The sequence below is a fragment of the Haliaeetus albicilla genome, chromosome 10 (assembly GCF_947461875.1).
Source record: "Haliaeetus albicilla chromosome 10, bHalAlb1.1, whole genome shotgun sequence".
Lineage (NCBI taxonomy): Eukaryota > Metazoa > Chordata > Aves > Accipitriformes > Accipitridae > Haliaeetus > Haliaeetus albicilla.
In genome coordinates, this window is record NC_091492.1 from 21,003,373 (window position 1) to 21,027,451 (window position 24,079).

At 47.6% G+C, this 24,079-nt stretch overlaps 1 protein-coding gene across 2 annotated transcripts in view; it reads right to left on the minus strand.

The window, feature by feature from the left end:
• The window catches only part of PHAF1 (phagophore assembly factor 1), a 35,975-nt gene extending 24,415 nt beyond the window's left edge, over positions 1–11,560 (minus strand). Inside the window, exons 1-4 of one of the 2 annotated variants that reach the window (XM_069793739.1) lie at positions 11,478–11,560; positions 10,953–11,080; positions 5,885–5,967; positions 2,087–2,170 (exon numbers count right to left, since the gene is read on the minus strand). In XM_069793739.1, the coding sequence (XP_069649840.1) occupies positions 2,087–2,170; positions 5,885–5,967; positions 10,953–11,016 (231 nt within the window). In that variant the 5' untranslated portion in view covers positions 11,017–11,080; positions 11,478–11,560. Of the gene's footprint in view, positions 1–2,086; positions 2,171–5,884; positions 5,968–10,952; positions 11,270–11,477 lie in introns of those variants that run through there. The other variant, XR_011326548.1, reaches the window with a different exon arrangement.
• Between the last annotated feature and the right edge of the window lie 12,519 nt (positions 11,561–24,079).

Below are 24,079 nucleotides of genomic sequence, written 5' to 3' on the forward strand. Positions count from 1 at the left end.
AGTAGAGAGACTATGCACAAGCCTCCCTCCCCTCCCTGAAAAAAGGGAGGAAACTTTTTAGGAATATTGCTCTGGCTTTATTCCTGCACCAACTTCTTTGGATCTATCAAAACTTTCCATTTTAGTAGCCTGTATTTCAATCTCTTTCACAACCAAATCTAATAGCAAGTGTGTTTTAAAAAAAAACAACACACAAAGCAAAGAAAAAAAGGCATCCTGATTTTTCCAGTTTTGCTGCTGCTGAGCAACACTGAAAACACAGTCATAACATCTTAAAACTAGGCATTACTTACTCTACACCTACACTATTCTTTAACAAGCCCTCTTGCTCACTTCTGAACTGATCCCATAGAATTTCTTCTATAAAGAAAGCTTTCTGAACACTTTTACAAGTATAAGTTTTCATAGCATTGCATGCATTTACATAGCTTTACTCTTCATAGTTCAAACAAACAAACGGTATCACTAGACCAGAAAAGTGATACTACAAGATACCAGAAAAGATAATTTTTAATATTTTTTTAAACAAACCTAGAAACACATACCAAAAGAGTTGGGTTTTTTCCATTTCTTTTTTTTTTTTTTTTTTTTTTTTAAAAAACACGTTGTGGAAAAAGATGAGAAGAAAAGCTCTTAGAACACTGGGTGTTGAAATGACAGCCAAACCCTCAAAAACTGGAGATGAAGAGACATGGCATACACTATTTACAGCACTTCAGAAACACTACAAGACTGCAACATTCAAAAAAGTGTCAGTAAGCAAGCCATGCACTTGATTATGTCAGTTTTGAGTTCAGCCTCCTTAAGAATTAAATATATTTTGGAAATATTTTGTACAGCAGGTGTAGCTTAACTGATAAAGATCTGTCTGACACAGAGACTTTTCAAGATATTCTCTTAAAAATTGTAAATTCGCATATACAATCTGAATAATTAAGTTCTAAATCTTGACAAAAATAAAAATCCCACTATTACAGAATGACTTCATGAACAGAAACTACCATAAGGCAATTACAAACTGAAATCTAGCAAAAAAGTGCCCAGTTGTCCCCCATCTGAGCTCAATTTGAACTGAAAATTGCTCTTCAAAATGTGTACTTTTATAGTTAATATAAAAGAAATTTTGAAAAAGAAAAATACAAAGTACCATGGTGTAACAGGTTACTACTAGAGAAATAAGTAGTTCCAACAGCTACTAATTTGGGTTGGTATTCAATTTTATGTATACATTTAAAGTACATGAAGAGCTCAAGTTTCAGCTGATGGCACGCCGCTACACTCTTACAGTCATTTGGGGGATAAAGCCCTAGGCTGACATTTTGGAAAGTGACGTTTTGCTGCTGGTTTTATTGGAGACGTGAGTAAGGGGAACAAGGTTAGCAAGGGGACATTAGCAACCAGCTTGCCCTTTATTTTGCATCTTAATTACACAAAGCATCCTAGAGAGAGGCGGATCAACACTGGGTCACCTAAAAGCACAGAAGCAGAATTGCTGGTCTGAGGACTTCAATTGCAAGAATAAAAACTCATCCAGAACAAACGGAAGTCAGTGCAGGAGTCAGCTGCTCACAACAGGCCTGAATGTGGCTTTCTGGGAGAGATCATGCACTCTAGCCACACAAGTATCCTGTGAACCTAACTCAACTGAAAACTAAGAATAGGAGGAAGTAAGTTTACTTTCAAAAATAAAATGGCAGCACAGATAAAGGAACAACCTGGGCAGAAAACAACAGTCTGGTTTGCATTAATTAACCAATGATCTGATTTTAAATCCTAGGCTTAGCTTTAGTAATGGCCTTTCGCAGCTTCTGCTGCGACTCGAGACAAGATGGACAAGTGAGACCACACTGGACCATCATACTCCTGTGGCACTCTTACAGTCCCTAGTACAAGGTTAAAGCATCTTAAACCTCTAAACAAAGATGTAGCCCCCAAACTGAAGAAATACAGTTCATTATCACAAGAGAGCAGTATATACGGCAAATTAAATGTCTGAAAGAACCACATACTTAGAGTCTGTTAAGTGTCAATATCTCCTAGGCTTTTGGTTTGCATTGTTTTGTTTGCAGGAAGGGTGTTTTATTACCTTAAGTCTCTGATTGAAAGCATCAAACAGCAGTTTGATTCCATCCTGAGTCAGGTTAAGGATGAGGTCATGGCTAAGAGGTGACTGTAAAACAAAAAAAGCTGTTAGGCTTTTAATTTCAAGGCTTCTTAGTTAAGATACATATCATTGTATAAGTATAAATTGGTTACTTTGGAAAAACAAAACTGCCTCAGAAAATCACCACTTGTTCAACAAATAAGCATACCGAAAATACATTTGGCCAAACCTCTCAAACACTTCAGTTTCCTTATGAAAAGAAATAGAAGTGCCTGTGTAAGATCTGCATCCTGCAAGAACTCCCAAAAGGGTAGTTGTCCATTACTTTAATGGGGGGGGGGGGGGGGGGGGAAGGTGCAGGGATGGACAGGGAACAGGATGACAGACACAACCACCTTGAACATTAACATTCCTAGCTTAGCATCAAAGACATCACGCAGGGACAATCTTGCATTTTTGGCACACAATAATAAAAGCCCATCTCATCAAGTCCCACATCAGAACCAAGTGTATACTTGACAAAAAGATGGTGAGAGGGCTTTCCACTTCAAAAATCAAAGAGTGTCACAGTCTTTTTCAGGCCTCAAAAGGAAAGCTTCAGGCCTTTATGTTGTGAATTTAGGTTTCCTTAGTTACTGTGAATCATAACAACTAAAGGCTTAATTTGCAGTCTGCTGGAGTCAATAGGAGACATTCCACTGGCTTCACTGGTGTCTGTATAGGCTCTACGCCATCTCAGCCTGCTGCGACACTGTGGAAGCTGCTCACTCCCGTACTGGTACAATCCATGCATACAGTCAATTGGCCCTAATTCCGCTATTTGATCACGTACCATCTAAAGCACATTTGCTTCAAAAAGCTCTACCCTCCACAACTGTCTCCTCAGAGGAGAAAAAAGGCTGAATGACAGGCAGGCAGCAATACTCATGCCCTAGAACTGCACCAAGCAGTTATCTAGCAAAAGACAGAATGGGGATGGGACATCTGGGACATGTACAGGCTTCTAATGCAGGCAGCCACACCATACAGCCCTTTTTATGAATTAAGCAAAAGGTACCTTAAAAACTGCTACTCTCCCCTTTGTTCTACTGGGAGAAGGACTGTGTTTTGACTGTCAGGAGTCTAATTTTCATCCTAAATTTTCTCACCTTTTTATTCTCACATCAGCACTGTCTTCTAGCCTGGATACTTTTTGTGCATTTTCACATGCATCTCCCAGCCCTTCCCAAACCACATATTTAAGTAATCAGATCCTAGACTTCACATCACTAGGTCAAAACAAACCACAGGGCTTTCAGTCCCCTGTGATGCAGATTTCCCATTCCCCTTGATCGCTCCAGTAGCTTTTCCTGAAGCAGATTCAGTTCAAGCTCATTTTTCTTGAACACCGGTGACCTGGTGTGTTAAGCTGTCTTCTCAATGAAATCTTCACAGCGCCTTGCACAATGGCATCAGTACTTCACTATTGCTGGCAAACTTTTATGATACTACGTAGAATTGAAGCAGCACTGCGATATAGCCATGTGCCTGAGACAAAAAGGTCTAATGTTGATCCTGAAGCTCTTTTTTAAATCCCTTATAAATCTAATTTAGAAAGGCTACAGATAGAGCAAAAAGACTTGTCATGTTGCATTTAAATATACCAACAAAGTTCTTCTGATATGGGATACACCCTGCATTTCACTGGTTTCTAAGCAGAATTTTCATAAGGTTATTCCAAAATGAATGAGAGCATTACAAGTACGTTTGAGTGGGTGGGGAAAAAAAATTGAGGAAAAGCTTGATAATTATTACAGCAAATAGCTTCTGTTCTATGCTGGCATATTTTCTAATAGAAGAAAAGTTTCAAGGGTCCAAATTTAGTTCCTGCGACTTAATACACAAAACAGAACCTCAAGAATGAAAGATGATGCCAGGAAGCAACAGAAGAGTCCTTCCTGACAGAAGCAACTCAGATGTGCAGTTACACTGCTAATCTACACAAAGCTGCAGGAAAAACTGCAATCACCGAACAATCCCATCAACACAAATCCAGAGGAAGAGGCTTAGGAAAACATACAAAGGCAATTAAGTACCCCACTTAAACTGACCAAAAAGGAGTTAAAATTCTTTAGTCACAGAAAAGGGTTCATCAAGCTTTTTGGCACAGTTTGGGCATCCCATTTATGTCAAATTGAAAAGAGAGCCGTGGGCAGATCTAATTGCATTTAATTGTCATATAAATTTTTGAAAGGAAATACTTGCTGCTGGAGTTCCAGAATCAGAAATTCAGCAATTTAGATGCAACAACTTTCAATAACATTTGATCACTATGCTCAAAGGCATTCTTTTAGAAAGCAAAGAGGAAAGATATGAAGGCTGCTCAGGTATAGCTTAGCTAGATAAAAGTTGTGCATGGCAAAGCTTACTTAAAGCTTTGACTCTTCCAAGAGCTGCAGCAGCAGGTCTTTGTGCTCAGCTGCCAATGAAGTACATGATGTTCTGCATGAGGGTAAGGATATAGCCAGACAGTCAACTGCAGGCCCCGAGTGGCATATGGAAAAAAATGCACCGGTATCAAGCACTGAATTGGAATAATATACAGAAAAAATATCAGCAGCACTACTATTCCACAAAGTTGAGAACTACTATTTTGTTGCACTACGCAGATGTTAAAAATATCTTTACATTTATTACAGCTTGGGGAGAAAAACCCTACACCCTCCCCTGCCTTCCAGATAGAAAATTCAGTGTACATGGTCAAGCACAATGTAGCTTTCCAAGAGGCATAAAAAGCCAAGCAGCAGTATACCTTGCTTTCTAGCACTACACCACTAATCCTTCTGTGATTCTACAAACCTGGGAGGAACAGGAATCTCATAATTTATCCAAACAAACCTGGAAATAATTCCGGAATGCACTGTGGTAAGAAAAACTAACACCTCAAAAGCATACAAAAACCAAGGAATGCATTCACTGCCAGACAGGTGCTCCCATGCCTTAAGTACAAGGAGCTAGATTTTCAATTTGCAATTCAGTCATCATAAACCCCATAAATTACAAAGATCTGTCATCTACAGCATATGAATATGATCTTCTGATTAACGTGCATTTCACATAATACACATTTGGAGAGTCACAATACTCCTTTGTCCTATCTCCTCTTCCCTTCCACTTCCTTCAAAGTAAAGGTGGGTATACACCACATTTTATTTGATCTAGCAGAAAGGTTTCACTTCTAGTCCCCTTTTTGGTGGAAGTCAAACATGTTAGGGACGTAATGCTTAGTTATGAAGAATGTTTAAAACATCTACAGCTGGTTTAAATTATTGCATCCACTTTCTGCAGACAAAATTGCAGATCCAGAGAGAAAGTGTGGAAGCCTTCTTAGGGGGTTCATCACCTCTGAACCAAACATGAAAGCAGAAGGTAATGAGCAATTCAGTACTTCAAAAATACTTGACAATGATAATGTAAAAAGAATAGAATTAAGTTATCCAACTAATTATAGAACATTTCCCTTCTTAAAGGAAAAACAATACTACCCCACCACTGCATATACAAAACTGACACCTGTTAAATCACTGCAATGTCCTGAGGATTATTACACTTGATGTGAAACCATTATAGAAGCTACAGCTCTGATGTGGTGGTAATTAATTTGGCATAATTCAATTTCAAGTAGCTCCACAGTTCATACAACACACACGTTAGCACGATGCAGTAGTAAATATACCCCCTAATGCCTTAATTCTGGGACACAATGAGGTGAATGACCCAGACAGACCATGCAGTACTCACCTGCTCACTGTAGAGAACCTGGACGTTTTTGATAATGCGACAGTGTTTCTGAAGAATTGCTACAGCCTGAGCCAATGGCATTCCTGTAAATAAAAACAGTTGCATTTCTTCAGTTTGGAGACCAGCTAACAGTGTTTTTCAACAGAAAGGTTACAGGTGAGTTAACAGAGCCGTCATCAGCAAACAGTACATTACAACAGAAAGGTATGCAATCAACAAATAAGCCTACTTGACTCATGGTATCAGCACAGGCCTGTTTTGTTTTGTTGTCTTTTTTAAACAGAAAAGTCATCGTTTGTCTATCAGTTTGTTAGGCATATATGAAAGAAAATTATCTCTAGCCACAAAATTAAACAGCAAAGTTCAGGCAGAAAATGCACAGATCTTTCTTCAATCCGTGCACAAAATTTTCTGCTTTTTGGGGTGAACAATCCAGTAACTGATAAAATAGCCTATACCAAACTCCACTAAAGCTGGCTAGAGCACTCCTATACACATTCAATAGGCTCCTGGACTGCATTTTATGGCATACCCTTTATCAAGATTGATAAAGTACTGAGTAGTTGTACAAGACAGATACAAATACTAAAACGGAGCAATGATTCTCCTTCGACCTAACTGGCCACATTCGCTGCTGATAGGGCTACACTTGTGTCAAGGAAGGAACTTTATCTTCTCAGTTTACAGACAAGATAAACGTGCTAAACAATTTGGTTCAATTGAAGTAATGCACTAAATAGTCATTCACCCGCTAACACAATTTCAAGGGCTTTTTTTTTGTTGTTGTTTTTTCTTCAGTGTATATCTTATCTTTACAGCCATAAATTTTTGAAAGTGGAATGAAACAGCTGATTCTGCAGAAAGAATAGCACCACACCACCATCTCATCCTTTATCACACTTAAAACCTTTGTTGCCTTTCCAAATGAAATGTGATCGTGTTCCTGGATTCAAAGCAGGCATTTATAAAGAAAGGTTATGAGCTCATAATTGTGAAGTTTTATTTCCCTACTAATTGCTGCAAGTCAATTTAGATTAGTTATCTGACATTTTATTTACATTCCTTGCCCTGTTCTTCTCTATTTCTATTTCTAGTTTTTAAACATTAAGAAGGTTGCCTTGATTAGGGAAAATTTACCATGGGACCTACACTTTTATTTAGTTAACAGTTCAGGCATTCACATTTTTAGTTAACAGCCACACCTCTCAAACTCAGACTATACATCATGTTCCAAAGCACCTTTTAGACATTATCTACAGCAGCAAAGTGAGAAAACTCCCTCTCTCTTTCCATATATATATATATATATACACATATATAAAAATCACACTCATGCCTAAATCACCATAGGTACTACTTTGATGTAAGGCTAGCATAACACTAAAAGAAAAAAATTATTTTCACTGTTGCACTAAACTACATGCCTGTCATGCCCACACATTGCAGGTTTTCTGCAATTATGAAATCAAGTTTTGGCAAAACAGGCTTACAGATTAAAACTACAGCGATTCAATTTGTAATTCAACTTGTAAATACCCTATACAACTGTTTCCGTGAAATTGTTTTTCACATTAGCCCATAATCCTGGAAACAATTTTTTTCTTTTGCAGCTAGAAATTATACACCAGAAGATGATATGAAATCAAAAAGAATAATTATTCTTTTAATAATGGTAATAAAATTAAAATGCAGAGAGCCACACAATAAAGCAGCACTGTTTCCTATTGTCTACGAAATGGCAGTTGCCTTGTAGTCTAAGCAGTTGATTTTTAAAAAGACAGTTATTATGCATTAGGTAGTATTTTCGAAGTGGAACAGAAACGTAAATAACAGCAAGAAGCTAAGCCAAAAGATGCTGCTGTGAAAGTTTCACACTTCTATCATAGTAAAAGCTATGATTCCAAAAGAAGTAAAGGTGATTTAAAAGCATAAAACCCATTTTCAAAGTCAGTATTCCTAGGAGACTTGCAGAGGTAAGACCACGAGCTCTTTTAAAAAAAACAAGTGGCAAAGGATCAAGCAAAGCCAGCAAACAAGCTGACAGAATCTATACGCTGATGGTAAGTGTCAGAAGCAGGTAAGGTTTCAGTAAAAAAGCATGTGGTTAAAAAAGTGAGCACAGACACGAAGTTCAGTTTGTAGTCCGATGTAAACTGATGCAATCTTGGGTAAGTGTGCAAACAGATGGCTCATGTGACTCTCTTACTCAGAGCTTTCTCAAGCTGCAAGCAAATGGACATGGAATGATTTTGTTCAGTTTTCAGCAACTGAGAATCAAGCAGATTTTGCCACGCAGCTGCTTAGCAAAGCTACCATGAGCAACTTGGGTTCTGCAAACTGTTCTTGGAGAGCTTAAAACACGCGTGAAAGAGCCAGTATCCTTGCTTTGCCTCCATTAGCAGAGAGCCAAAGGAGGAGTAAAGAAACTGGGTTATTTTTACACATACACACACACCCCCACCCCCCCCCACCCCCTTTTCCCCAACATTTGGCAGCTTTTGCAGTCAAAGAGGAAAACAAAGAATTCTTTTTCCCCTGCTCACCAGTCAGGGAGAATAGGGAAGCAAACATGGTTTCCAGCACATCAGATAGTCAACCACACTGAGCCATGGCAAATAACGCCCACAGAGATCAGCGCTAGGACTCTCCTACCACAAACTTTTCCCTTTTCTAAATGCTGGAGTGACAGAAGTGACACAAGTCACTCCTCTCACATACACAGGTCATGAACAACATGGCTTGAAGCGTTAGCCTATACTAAGACTGTCTTGAAGGGCAGGAGGGTAGAGGAGTGAATAAAGATTAGAAGAGAAGAATACAAGAAATCCAAGAGAAGATGAATTGTAACATGTTAAATAAAGACAAGTGAAACTTAGTAGGAAAAGAAAGTATAAAAAGCAAGAGAAATGCAAGTATGCCTTAGAAATTATACATCTCAAATGCTAATAATACAGCTATAGGCACTACAGAATAAGTATTTAATTGTTCTCCTTTAAAATGGCAGGAATGTAGCCCGAGAGGTGCAGTGACACAGGTATCTAATTGAACACAAAACTCAGCCTCAGTTAAATTTTTTATGCTCTGGTCACACAATGAGTCAACACTGGAGCCAGAAACAGAATCCAAAAACTCATGTAAAAAATTTTCCTGGCATTTCCCCTCAGTCATCTCCATTGTGGGCACAATACTGGAAGCCAGAGTCAGCAGCAGTTTAGGAATACTGCCATTAGTTCTGCTAAGAGCAGATCTAAACAAATGATGAGTAGAATACCGCTGGCAGCGAGAATCCCATTTACACCGGTGCTTCCAACCTCGCTACCACTAACACAGCTGAACCAGCTTTATCAGCAGGGACAATTTTCATACAGTATCGCTAGCGCAGGACAAAGTTAAGTATCTTAATACCTAGTCAGCCTCCTGCTCTACACCAGCAGGTCATGCTAATTATATATTAGACACATCACGTGGTGGCTATGTTTACTCCAAGAATTACAGCTGAGTTTCCTCTCTCACATCTATCCATGTGTGTACACACACATAGACAAAGAGACAATATGTAATTTTAACCATGCGACTGCATTAACGGGCTTCTTTGGGGGTTCTTGGGAAAATGAAAATCATTTTCTCTCTTCCCTTTTTTTGTTTTTATAAGGAGAACAGGGGGAAGCTGGTACTACGTATTTATGAAGATTGTCAGGGTATATAATTTGAGATTGCATCTCTCTTCAGGTAATACAGGCACTAAAGGATCGTGGAAGGTCACGCAGAGCTGAGAGAGCACAGTAACTTGCTAGCGGTATAAGGAGATCACCAAGATTTCAAAGGGTGGGACCTGAGGTACTATAATTAGCCTCCAAAAGCCATTCTAACGCTCGCTGGAACCATTGAGTTGTACTTGCCTCTGAAGGCACAGCAGCATAAACAGCCCTTTGTGTTTGATGGGTTTCGTATAAACAACTCTACGTTGCAGCACCACTCCTTTGGTGTGACCCAAGTTCATGGCAGCTGTGTAACAGTGTTTTTAAGGAACAGCCTGTCCCCCTGCTGTCACAGGTGACAACAGCAGCAGCAGAAGTGTAACGGAAGTTCTGGCAGATACAGACGGCTGCCACGCAGAGCCCTGTTTACATTAGCCCAACTACTACTACCATTAACTGTGCTTTAGACAAAGCAAGAGCAAAGCTGGAAAACTGAGAGAAAGAGACCAATGCTGACATCTCAAACAATCCCTCGGAAAATGTGGCAGCTGCAGTATTTTTTGAGAGTTCTAAGGACTACCAATATCAGCTTGAAAACACAGGTCATCTTAAGAATCCATATCATCTGAGTTTCAACTGTACATTTAAGCGTCATGGGCTGAGCACCAGCCAAATTTCCATCAGCTGGGGGAAAAGTTCCTTCTCATTGCAGTAAATAGAGCAATGACTGGTAGGGAAGGACCTCTCAGAGAGACAAAAAAATACAAATAATTGCGGGGGAGAAATACTAGTTATCCAACCCTAAGAAAACATCTCAAAAACTTTACTTTCTCCATTATAATGTCGCAACCCAGCAACAACACAAAGAAATTGTGAAATTCAACTCACGTTTACAAAGAGTTTGTAGAGAAAAGCACAGTCTTTATGCTAAGTATTAGCGCAGAGTTGAAGATGCCGCTATCACCTGACATATATTCAGGTGACAATCAGCACACCCCTGCCTCCTCTTTTAGGAGTTATTTAAATAAGTGACTAGCCTAAGATGGCAAGGCAAGACAAAACAAGGTAAACGAGTAAAAGAAAGCATACAAGCTGACAACCAAAGCACAACTCAGCGTGCAAAAGCTGAAGCTGAGACTATACGCTACAAGGGAATCCTTAAAGCTTGTACGTTAGTATTTTCAGCGAAAGAGAAAGGCGAGCTTTGACTCTCTCTCTCTTCCACCTACTTGCGACTCCCTGAAAGCGCTGGGAGAAACCTTACGAACGCCGGATCAGGAGGGGACCCGAATCACCCCGCTCACGCAGACGGGGCCCGGGGCAGCCAGGAGAGCTCCGGGGGGGGGGGGGGACACGGGACACACACTTACCCAAGGTGAACTCCCATTGCTCGTTCCCCAGAGACCGCTCGGGCACCACCTCCAGATCTAGCATTGGCTCAGGTAGCGCGGAGGCCGCGGGCTGGCACGGCAGGTCACCCGGGGGCTGCGCCGGACCTCTGAGGGAAGCGGGAGGGAAGCTGGCAGCCTGCGTGTCGGTCCCCCCCGCGGGGACCCGTCACCCCCAACCCCCCCGGGGGCCAGCGCTGAGTCACAGCGGAGCCCCACGAGCCGGCATGAGGGGGGAGCCCGGGCACCGGCGCCTCAGCAACCAGCCCCCGCCTCGCCTCACCGCCCCGCTGCCCGCGCCCCCCCCCGCCGCCCCGCCCCGCCCCGCCCGGGCCGGGCCGGGCCGGCCACCGAGCGCGGGCAGCCGCTGCCCCCCTCCCCGGGAGGAGGAGAGCCGCCTCGCCGCTCGGCCCGGACGCCCCCGCAACGGCCCCCACCCGCCGGGAGAGGGGAGGGGGGGGTTACAGCCCCCCTCCCCCCCCCCCGCGCTGCGGGGCTGCGACTCACCTCACTTGCGGCTGCTGAAAAAGTGCTTTGCAGCTGTCGTCAGGCGAGCCCGCGCGTGGGGCGGGGCGGAGAGCAGGGGCGGGGCCAGGGGAGGGGCGGCCCGCCCTCCGGCCGTGGGTGAGGGGGGAAGGTGTCGGCTTGGCGAGGGGGAGACCGAGGGTTCGAGTCCCGCCGCGGGAGGCTCGGGGCTGCCCTGGGGGTGGTGGGCACAGCCCCGTCGCCACCCCCTGCCCTTGTCGCCAGGTGGGCGTCAGAGCTACACCGCCAGGTCTAACTACACCGTGTCACAGCCCGCCACGGTAAACTCAGGATTAAAAAAAACCCAGACAACCCAAACCCAAAGCAACCCATCGTTGCACCCAGTTTTTCCGGTTGAAAGGCCAGGGTGGGGGAAAGAGTTAAGGAGAAATTAGTCAGCAGCACGAGCAAAGCTACTGGAACACGCTCAGGAATGACTCAGTAAGGAAGAAAGTAGGAACGAGGTCACCGTACGCGAACCTGCGTGGCTCAGACCCAGGACACCCCAGCACCCATGCAGCAAGCGAGGGTGACGGAGCTCTCCCAAGGCGCCGAGATGCTGCCACCACGTCGGACACCTCACGGCAGAGCGTCCCCCATTATGACAGCAGAAGCTTCGTCTAAGATGAACGGCACCAGGTCAAGCATTGCCCAGCATAAGCACAGAATTAAAAATAAATGAGAAAAACCAAGGGTACGGACTCCTGCCAGCCTCACGTGAAGTGACAGATCTGCTGGAGTAGGGCTGCACAAGCGATGGAACGTTAAGAGCGTCCGGAGGGTTTGGAAGTGGCTATAACTCCTTCTTCTGGCAGGTCAAGGCTCCAGGAGGGGCAGGGAGTGGGGGGAGATGCGTTTTTCCCATGTTCATTTGAGGGTGGTAACAGAAAAACCTCTCCTTGGGTCATACCCATCTCCCGTCCCCTCTCCTCTGCTTCATCCCTCGGGGGGGGGTGGGAGGGTGCCCGGTCCTGGCTTGACCCCGCCATCCACAAGCTGCCCACGCATCCCATCCCATGTGCCCACCGTGTACCAGTGGAGGTTTGCAGCAGGCCAGCACCATCGCACAGAACATCTCACAGTGGGACAGAAAACACCAATTAAGAAAACCCTTCACCCAGCTAACCTCAGAAATTTGGGGTTCTGATATTTAAAAATAAAAGAGAAAAACAAAATTTCAGCTAGGTTTTCCACTGCATCTCCTTCCCACCAGCAGCCTCACGTTCATGTCAGCTGCTCCACGCGTTCCTTGTGTCACCAGCAACCACACCATCCTCGTAAAGCCCAGAGTGAGCCAGCCTGCTCCAGAGGCTCCGGCTCTCGGGTGGAAAAGGGGTAATTTGCTTTTCCCTCCTGCCTGAGCTGATGCCTGCTGGTGAGCTGCCTGCTGGTGAGCTGCCCACTGCACCGACGTGGCCTTTGCACAGCAAAGCATCGCGTTTGCTTTCTAAAACCCAACGTATGCAAGCTGTGCACACACCGCTTCTGAGCCAGCTGCAAAGAAAAGCTGTCCATTTTAGTTTCAAACAACTCTTTTAACACCAACAGGCATAGTCACACCTCTTTTTCCACAGGCAGACCAAGCCACCACTGGCAGGGGGAATCAAAGCATTAAAAAAGAAATCCCAGTCACATTTGGGAGCAGGACATCGGCCAGGCTCTGCTCAAAACACTGCATTTCTCAGCATCTCTCTTCAGGTCACAGAGCTGTCAAAGCAGGCGAGATTTTAATGTATACAGCCTGGAGCGAGCCCCAGGGAAATTAGCTTTCCCTTGAAGCCAGCTCCACATTACTCTATTTATTATTCATGCCTTGCTTGCTTTTTTTTTTTTTTTTTTAAATCCAAGCACGGTGACATCTTAATGTGCTGAAAAGCGCAGAGGTGCTGCCAATTTTTCCCCTTCCTTCCAGCCCTCTGACACGTCTTTATTGGCTCAAAAAGGGAAATTAGCCTTTCGTCTCCGGGGAGCACAGGCTGATCCTTCATCATGAGCCACCCGTGGCACTCCGACTCACCATTTATGTGTATATATATATATATGGTGACATCCATAAGGATGCAGATGTCACCTGAAAGAAGAAATACCTAGCTAAAAATCTTGCACACCCCATTCATTTAATGGGACATCAAGGACACCCCAGCACCCACTTTTAACCAGGCAAGGGTGCACACCCCCCTCAGGTGGGGATGCTGGATGGAAAGCAGGTGGATGCAGATCAGCTGGGCTTTGCAGAAACTCTTCTCTAACTCGCTCCTGTGTTGGGCAATGCCCTTTGAGTGCCCAGCGCTGCAAACTGAGGAATGCAACAAGCTGGGCTTTCAGTAAAAAAAAATTCAGCATCTTTTGAAAAAGAGTGTCGCAAGTACGAGCTGAATTCCCTGTGTAGGTTCAGAGATAGGAAAGCAAGAAGAATAAAGGCCAAATACAACTGAGGGGAAAAAAAGAATCGTGAGCTAATTGATTTCTGGACGCACCTCTACCCTGCCATCTGTTTTCCCACATCACCCCAAACGCTAACCTGGGACAGAGGAGGGCTCGGTGCTGCCGCGGCCGGTGCCTGAGCCGCAGCCACCTCCCAGCCCTGCTGCGCTGGGGCTTTGCTCTTTAAAATAATAACCGGTGTATTGAGAGGGGGCTGTCGTCCAGGGACTGTGCCAGCCCTTTCTATGTCTCTGAGCTTAAAATACACCCCTTAAATAACTGGGAGGGCAGAGCAAAGCTGCCGGGGAGCAGGCGAGGGCAGCGGCACTGTACAGCAGACGCGGTGGGTGCTTTCTGGGCAACTGCAGTGAGTCCCCCCAGGGTGAGGAGGGAGGTCCCGGGGCGCAGGCATGGAGTGGCAGTAAATCCCAGCTGGCTGAAAATCCCACCGCAGCATCCTGAAGGAGGGCGAGCGCAGGCACAGCCGGAGACGGAGCACCTCCTCGCAGCCGTGCCCGCCGCCAAGCCGCAGCCCTCTGCCTCCCCGGGCACGGGAGAATACCCCCCATGCACCTAAGGCATCCTCCCTGGATTCCCACAGGGGCTGGTTTCCTTTCAGAGCACAGCTCTTGTTCCATCAGCCAAGACAAGTAAAGGAAAAAAAACCCCAAGTCATTAGAAGGCAGAAAACCCACTCAAGGCTTCGTTTGCATAGATGGCGGTTGCACCACCGAAGGCAAGCAGCTCAAAGGTTGCTTTTAGAGCCACCTGCTCTGAAGGCAGCGGGAAGGGGGTTTGCACAGGGGACCATCAGTTCTGCAGGCAGCCTAGAGACCCACTGGGGACACCTCTGTCTCCTCTGGGCACACCTGGGTGCCTGGAGAGGCTGTCCTGGGCAGAGATGCAGCTGCAAGCTGCATTGATTTGTTTGGGGGTTTTTTTGCACAGCTGAGATGGCAGTTGTGAAAATTCCCAGCTGCCCCCAGCACCTATTCTGCTCCTAACTCAGCCAGCACCAGCGAGCTGCCCTGGGACACGGGGACGTTTCTCCTTGTGGACACTTCTGTGCCACAGGTTGCGTTTGGGGGCCAGCAGCAGCTGGTATCTGCGGCGGTGTCGGGGATGGAGCTGCACCGTGTGTCCACGCCAGTGACCAGGCGCTTTCCCCAGCTGGGGCTGGTGAAGGTCATGAGCAGAGACAGATTTGGGCAACTGAAACCAAACACCCCGAGAGTGACTGGAGGGACCCTGCCATGCTCCCCCAGTGACACCACGTGGGATGGCCTTTTCAAGGCAGGTTGGGCAAAGCACTGTCATTTTAGGAGTCTGCAACTCTGACAACCAGGGCAGTAACAGGTAAAAATTGAATTTAAAAAAAAATTAAAAAATCCTTCTGACTCTCCAGATTATGGAGCAATTCCTGGAAAATACCTGAGTCTGGTCCCAGGGGTCAGAAAATGCACGGCTTTATGAAAATAATAATAACTTTTTTTTTTTTTTGAAGACTAGCTCAGTTGTTAATGTTTCAGACCAAAGGAACCACAGCAGGTGCATCCATCAGACACGATCCCTGTTCCCTACTACCAAAGGCTTGTGATGCCATCACATTTTGGTGTGGGATCAGCAGCTGTAGGGAATTACTGGGTTTTTACTCAAGTTTCCTAAATTCCACACATCTGTGGGGAGATGTTAGCAGAGAAGAGCTGGGCTTTGCAATCCAGCCAGTTGAAAGAAAGGGGAAAAAATGCAAAAGCTACCAGGAGAGACTAAAATGCACCAGGGCTTGCAGGGCATGGGGCTGCAGCGGTGCGAAGGGGAAAGCGCCGGCGGCCCACGGCGAAGGTGAGCTGCCCTCTCCCGATGAGATTTAAGAGCAACGCAAATCAAGTCTGGAAGGAAATCTGCCCTGCAGCTGCCCGAAAAAATGCGCTGGAAACACACCCCAAACTCGGCAGTGCTGTTTTGGTCTGGGGAAAGATATTTGCTATAAAGCTCTAAAGTTGCTCTTATATTTGTGGAGGTGCATTTCCTGCTGAAAAGCTTTGGCTTTGCAGTTAGAAACGTTTCCAAACAGCCTTTGCAGCTCCTCTGGCTACAGACCACGGGGGGGCTTTGCTCATGTGCCAGGGGAAGTGCTGGGGGGGGGGACGGGGACGGTATCCCAACTCTTCAGGGGGATTTATCCCACAACCAAGAGCTCTGGGGTGCCCTGGGTCCCACCGAGGTGGGCAGCACCCATGGACCCAGCTCGGGCAGAACGCCGCCGCGCGCTGCGCCCCATCAGTGCCAGGGCGGGGGTCCCCGGCCGGGCAGGGGCTGGCAGCACCGAGCCTGGCCCTTCCCAGGGGAGACCCCTGGCTCCATTTTTCCCTGGCTCAGCGCTTCTCCCTTCCTCGCCTGCACTCAGCACGCCCTGCCGGGATGTTTTCAATCACCCAGAAACGCGCTGGAGCAGCAGCCAAGGTTAACACGGGCAGAATGTGCAGCGTCAGCACCCGCCTGGGGTGCGAGGAGCTGCCCCGCTGCTCTGCCTGCGGATGCTGCAGCCAAGGGGCGGTGGGGCAGAAAGTGCCTTTTTTCAATGGGCTGGTTACCTGCTCATGCAAAATCTGCAGCATGTCGTGAGCCTCATCCAGAGAGCCTCCATGGGCTGGGACTTGAATGTTCTGGGAGGGCATCCTTCTCTTCACCGGTCCCAGGGCGTGCTGGGCTCATGGCCATGCGGCCCATCAAGAATAAAGATTTTCCGGGTGATTCTGTGCTTGGCCAGGGATAGGAAGGCGATGGGCGCCCAGCACGGGCTGGAGAGCATGGCGAGGCTTTGGCACGTGCTTTGCTTAATGAGGACCACGGTGGCCATCGGTATCCCTTCCCACATCCCAGATTTGGGTGCCTGGCAGCTACAAAACCTCCCCTGCATTTTTGCACCATGTCTGGTGTCTGGAAACGGGCAGAAATGGGAGGCTCCCAGCACTCACCCAAAGATGCCAAGACGGTGTGTTAAACAACAACCAAGAAGAGCAGCTGGCATGGCCCCTGCTCCTTGCAGGGCATTTTACAGGGCTGGGTTGAGAGCAGGGGCCGGGGAGGAGGACTGGATGGATGAGGACAAAACATTTCCACGAAGGAAAGGGAGCAGCAGTAAAAGCTGGTGGCAGGAGGGGCTGTTAACCACAAGGCAGCAGCTCCTCTGCATCACCCGAGAGCGACGGCAGCGTTCCCCACTCAATGGCCGGTGTGGTTACGTGCTTTTTGCAGAACTCGTCCCCTCCAGATATATTTAAAAAGCTCTGATTCATGCAGGGCTAAATCTAAATTGGCTTTGGCTTCATTAGAAACAGATGCGCTGGTTTCTCTTTCCTTCTCAGGGCGGTTTAGCCTGGGAGATACTGCCAGGCGTGGGCAGGGTGCGAAGTCCAGATCCCGGCGCTGCCAGGCAGGGAGCCAGAGGTGCGGCAGGACCAGGGGCAGCCAGTGGAGGTGACAGTCATTCGGGCCTTCCCAGACCAGTCAGCACAGAGCCGCTGGCATCGGCAGCTGGTGCAAGGGGACCGTCCTTCCAGTGAGCTGCTGGCCGCTTCATCCTTCCTTCGGCTGCTGCCTAGCGAGGTGCTTGCGGTTTTTAAGCGTGCATCAAAAACTCGTGGGAAAATTCACCCTGGGGCAGAATACGGGGTTTCTGGAAAAAAAAACCCCAAACCCAAACAAAAACATTAAAGCACAGGTTTTATAAAAAACCCTGGAAGATGGGTTTCTACAGAATCCCGCAAAACCCTTATCCCAAGGGCTTACAGAGCCAGGAGTGCTGCGCAGGTGGCAGGGCTTTCACCTGGGCTGTTTCACCTCCTGAGATGTTTCTAAAAGGGATGTTTGAGTGTCAGAGTGGATGATGAGGAAGGGCCATGGGGCAAAGTGCATGAAGAGGGGGGTGGAGGGCACAGCCCCCGACACCAGCCTGCTCCAGCCCCAGCACTCAGGGTTTCATCATTTAACAGGAGATGAGTCAGAGCAGCGGGTTTGGGTGACAGAGCCCTCTCGGAGCCCCTGAAGATCTCCGGCTGCCCGCTTTGTTGCTGACTTCTGGCAAACGAGCAGCGCTGGGGTAACTCGAATCTTACTCATAGGCTGCGACGGATAAAACAAACAAAAGAGATGCTCGTTAAGCCTCGCTCCCAGCCCCCTTTGCAGCCTGGTCACTTTACAGCGGGAAATTACTTGGTCCAGCATACGCATCGCTGGAAATTCCTCCCTGTGGCCGAGCTTTGTTAAATGATGTTCAAGAGCAACCCCGGTCCCTGCAGCTCTGGGTTTCGGGGAGCAGCACGTGAAACTGCCCAGGTGCTCGCTCAGGCCGGCAGTGGCCGCATTCCCCATAGCCATAGCTACGTTTCTGGCCCGTATTTGGTTTTTCATGGTTGTGGGACACAAGCCAACTGCCCTGCAGCTCTTTGGGGAGCCGGGAGGAGCATGTGCATCCACCCTACGCTGCCACTGGTGCTGCTTGCAGGGACGTTGCGGTGCAGATCCCCCACTGCTAGCCCAGCCCTGCTAAGAAAGGGTCTTGGGCCCAAAGGATCAGTTTTGTACCCAAGCCAACATCAGTGCTTGCTGCCGCTGTCTCGTGGCATCCAGCCCGCAGGGCAGAAAGCCATAAACCACCAAAAATCCACTTTGCAGGGAGCTGAGCTCCACTTCGTGTGCCACAGCCACAGAGCCACACCGCCGGTCTCTGTGCAAACCCTCCACCTCGGTTGACCGGTGCATCCCCTTCACCAATATTTTCTTTGGAGCAAGAAATTGTTTCAGGGAGGTAGAGGGGCCAGATCCTGCGCTATGTGCCAGGGGGTAAATGCAGCACTCATGGAGTGGGAAACCTCTGCTGGCTGCTGCTCGGTTGAAGCCACCAGCCTGAGCAATGGGGCTACAGCACTAAAACGCAGGGCAGCACATTAAAGGGGTGGCAGATCATCAATACAGTAACAAGGACAGCTTTTCAAAGGGCCCACTATCTGTCACAATTAAAAGTCTCTTACGAACTTATCATAGCTGAGCACAAGCCGAGTTTGCTGGCAAGAGAAGAGGTCCTGCTACGGCCAGCGGCTCCTGGCTGCCATGTGCCATGCCAGAGAGCCGCGAAGGATGGCCAGCATCGCTCCCTGGCCAGAGGAGACCAGCAGGAGCGAGGTTCTTCCCACAGACCCGGCTTTTCCACCTCCTCTCCTTTTCCCTTCGCAGCTGTCTCTCACACTCCTGGAACACAGGGTCTCCTTTCCAGTTTATTCCCTCTTTTGTTCTGGTCCCACTTTGCAGTGTGGTGACCCATGGTCCCACCAGCACATCCTGCCCTGGACACAGAAGCAAAGGACAAGACACCGAGAGGGTTTGAAGGAGCCGGTGGCTAAGGCACCTTGGTGGGGTTGGTGGTTTCAGAGAGTCACGCGCTCCGCCGGCCCACCGACAGCGGGTCCCGGCGGTCGTATGCCCGGCATTCTCTGCAGAGCGGAACCGAAAGCAGAACCAAAAAGAGGATCTGTCCTCTCCTCTGTGTGGGAGCATCCGCCCAGCAGCTCCGGGCCGGGGCCATCGCTGCCAGGAAGGGGCTCGGGGGCTTCTCAGCGGCACCAGCAGCTCTGACCCAAGCGGAAGAAAAGAGCCAGGCAGCTCAGGAGCAGTCTGTGCATGCAATACCACCTACCCCTCCTTTCCCTCCTCGCCCTGGCCCCCAGTCCTCAAATGCAGCCAGAGCAAATGACCTGGAGCTGGAGCACAGCTGGCCCGTGTAGAGGGCTGAGCATCCCCAAATATCCTCCCCTTCTGAGCTGAAGGAGCTGTGGGCGCAGGCTCCTGGCTCTGGGGATGGGCTACCCAGGTGGCATTGGGGAAGGCCACTGAGGAGCAGGATGGTGCTGGGAAGGGGACTGCAGCATCCCACCTCTGGGGCAGGTGTCCCACCACGGTGCTGCCCTGTAGCAGGGGCTGGGGTGCTGCAAAGCACAGGGCTGCTGGGCTCTCGGTGGGGCGGGAGGGGACCTGGCACTCTCTGGGTTGGTGGCACGTCATTCTGGGAAGCGAGATGCTCAGCAGCCTTCCCAGCTCAGAGGTGATGGTTAGTCTGGTGTTTCTGGATGGAGCCACCTGTTTCTTAAGAACTGCCTTCTGATGAGATGAGTTGTTCACCCCCATGGCTTTGTTTGCAATCTAGCAGCAAATCCATGCTCCCCCCGTCAACCTCTCTGCTCTCTTCGAAGCTTAGAGCTCCTGGGGTTTCACCAGGACATCACGCCCTCCGTGCAGCTCCGTGTGCTCAGAAACGGGGGTTGCAGAGAAATAGCTTGCTATGGGAGAGGATTACTGCCGCAGCAGCGGAGATGCAGACCAAGGCCCTTGTTTGGGGGCAGTTTCAACATCAAGACAGGCAGGATTTTAGAAGAGGCATTGGCACGTACTGCAAAAGAAAGCACAATGCACAAAAGAGAAACCCGCAGCCGTACATCAAGCTGCAACCAACCTCTCCTGCCCTGCCACCTTCAGGGGCCGAGAACAGCAGCCTGCTGCACCAAGACTGTATGAAATGGGAACCAGGTATTGCACCGTTAAAATGATCAAGTCAACCGAAGAAGCCAGGAAAGAGCCTTGGCAATTCATTCAACACTTCTGGCCACCGAATGGCCCTGAATGCCCAACCACCCCAGACGAACTTGGGCAGCAAGGAGCCTTCGAGCAGGGACGCTGTCCCCGGCCAGCTGCGTTTGCCTAAGCAGCAGCTCAGCTGTCTGGTGGGAACCAGTTCCCAGGGCGAGCACCGCTCACCTCTCGGGCCAGCCTCCTCCAAGGCTTTATGGTATGATATATGATTACAAACAAGACCCAAATACAGCTCTGCAATGCCGCCGCAGCAGAAGACAGGGACTTGAGATCGTTCTCCAGCTGAAGGCAGGCAAGCCAGAAAGCAGGCTCACGCAGGATGCAGGGGCTTCAGACGCCGGCATCCTTGCTTGTACATGGGGATACCCCTCCTGCTTCTCTCACTAAATCTGTGGAACAAATCCACTAATTGGCACACAGAACTGCTGCACTAGTTACAAGCTCTCAGTACCGCATGTCCCTTCTCCCACTCAAGACTCAAGCCAAGAGCCACAACCATTTTGGGCAACCTAAAGCGAGGGCAGGCACAACCGTGCCCGCTAGACTTGAAGGAAACAGTTGGTGTCAGTAATGCCTGCCCCAGCAGGTCCCCCCTTCCCTCCCACCCACCCCCTTTTTCTCTTCCAACCTGATGGGCTCAGGTACCTGATCACTTCCCTACGGCAAAGCCTTCCCGCCCAACCTCTGCGGTTGAATCCACCTTCGCACAGCTCCTTCCACGAACTGACTGACTTCCCGCCGTGCAGACCTCAGCTCTTCACGTCCGAGATCTCCCCAAGGAGCGTGGCCTGAAGAGCCACGAACTGCATCACTGCTGCAAAGGGCCAAAGCCCTGAAATACCCCCGAAATATCCCCACGCCAGTACCATCACCCCAGCCATGTGCTTTGCTAACAGCGTATTCACATAAGAAGCTATCAAGGCCAAGTGCATCCAGCAGCCAAAAAGTTTTAGTGCTCTTACACTGCTCGTTTCTCTATACCTATAATATATGCTGGGTTTTTGCCCAGTATGAATAGCAAAATCTAAAAAGGTTGGGGGATGCAAGCAGGCAAGACTCATAGGGACAGTCTCTTTCAGCAAACCAGCGGATAACAACTAGAAAAGATGGGAGCTTTCAGGTGCAAACTTTTCTCCAGCTCTAGGTGGTTTTTCTGTTTTCAAGCTAACCCATCACCTGCTATGGGGAAGAGAGAGGACTGCAAAGGGTGGAAGGTGATAAAGCCACCAGTTCCTGTGACAAACAGAATAAACAGCTCGTGGAACAAGGGAGAGCAGAGCACCAAGAAAACCCACGTCCCCCAAGACACCCTTGACAAGTCTAACAGGCTGGAAAACACCGAGTTACTCATCAGAAGAGTTGTGGGGAGCAACAAAGACTTAGCAGAAGTCTCATCAGCTGTGATAAACTGTGGACCAGGCCAAGTAAGAAGCATATGGCTGAGCAAGAAACATTCCCATTTCCCACTTCTTCCCCTCCTGCAGGCCCCCTATTTTTCCACAGCCACCCACTGCAGGGTGATGGCAGAGGCCGAGGCAGCACTCCGCTCTGCTGCGTTACTTTTTTCTCCCCTCGCTCCTGAGCTTTAAGAAATGAGCCCAAGGCAATTCTGGAAATTCACTTATCTCAACCTGTAATTGAGAAAGCTATTTAATAAAGTTACTTAAACCCTGAGCAGCTCCGAGCCATACAGCAGCTGATGAATATGCATGGACTGGGATTTACATTTTGTGGCAGTGTGAAGACAGGATGTCAAGCAAATGAGTTAGGAGAAATGTTGCCTATGCAAATGTTCGCTCTGCTGCAACTTCTCACTGTAATTCTCATCCTTGAAGCCATTTTTGTCATCCTCTTATTTGCATTGGAAATGTACTAACAAAATAATGTAACTTTACAGAAATTGGTCCTCTTTTTATGCAGACAGGATGGATTCCTAAATACATCTGTAATAGAGTGGACTGAACTAATGGTGGACAAAAAAAAAATACAGAAGGCCTGCCAAGATCCTGTCAGGCCATGCAATTTCGGAGTTCTCCAAAACCACATCTCCTTCATTTAACTTCCCAGCCCTTACCTGAACAAGGCTTATTATTAGACAAAACACCATAGATCTGCAAGAACAAAAAAGCCGCTGTTTTCACCCACAGTTTTGTTTTCATAGTTTCCTGCTTTCCAAAGGGGGACCAGGAGCCCAGACCAGGACAGCTGATGGCTGCCATTTCCTTCAGGAGGGACTAGGAAACCCGCTCGTTCAGGTTCTGAAAACTTCAGCAAAATGGACTAAACAGTTAATACCCTGGATTCTCTCAGGTTAGAAAGAGGCTGTGTTAACCGCAAGAGGTTAAAAAAGCAAGCCAGAAGTGACCATACCTCACCTGCTCCAGTTGAGCTCCAGGTCACCAACAACCTTCCCCATTCCAATAAGCTCCAGCGTTTCCAGTGGTCTTTCACTGCCAAATTGAACACAGCCATTCTCAAGTCATGGTAATTGAGGGGAAGGACTGTAATGTTTCAAAAATCCTCTTCTGCTGCAGGTGCCTCATGAAGGAAGCTTTTCAGATTCCCTGCGCTATTCATGCACCTGAGAGGCAAAGTCGGTGTAAGAGGAGTCGGGGGACAAAGTGCCCCTGTCCTTCGGATGCCTCCACTCAAGAAAAGGCTTTACAAAGAAGGTACTCATCCACTTGTGATACACCCTGGGCAGAAAAGTGAATCATTCCATGAACCTGCAGGTAAACCAGTGAGTTATGGAATGGCTTTACTAACTGCTCTTTAAAGATGCCATTGAAAATGAGCAGCTTTGATGGCAGAGCCTGCAGTAGCTAACAAAGACACTGTTTGCTGTCAGGAACTCACACTAACACAATTTGTCATTCGTGTCTGTTTTAAAAGCCACCTCTCTTCCAAATTAGAGTATCTTAGGAAGAACCACAGGTCACAGTCAATGCCATTTTTATTAGGGGCACTCCGATCTGTTTACAGTCAGATTTTTGAAGTATGAAATAAGGTTTACTATGTCCCTTTGCATGTAAGCACTTCCAAAAGCAGAGTGCAGGTCTCAAGTTACTAAGAAAGCAATCCTCTACATGATTTTGGTACATACCATTGTCATTCAATGTTAGATATTTGAAGTTATACCACCTAAAATTTTAGCAGCTTTGGAAGAGGTTTTCAGCTGTAGCATGCAACATTCATATTTTCTCCGCAGTACTTTACCACGTTTCCCCATTTCCTCAATTTCAACGTGCAAACTACCTTGTTTTCGTCCTCATCCAAAGCAGCACAATTAGCAAGGTTTGTAAAGGCTGCTATAAAAATGTGCCCATAAAGAACGCTCAACTGTTACAACCCAACGAGAGAAAATTTCTTCTGGTTACTTAAGTAGATATAAGCTTTCAGATTTAAGCAGGGCATGTCATTTATAAAAACCCACAGGAGTTTTAGGGTGGCAAACCCCACATTTTCCCCCATGTATGCCGTTATATCAAAGGTTTTGAGAGAGCCATGATTGCCTC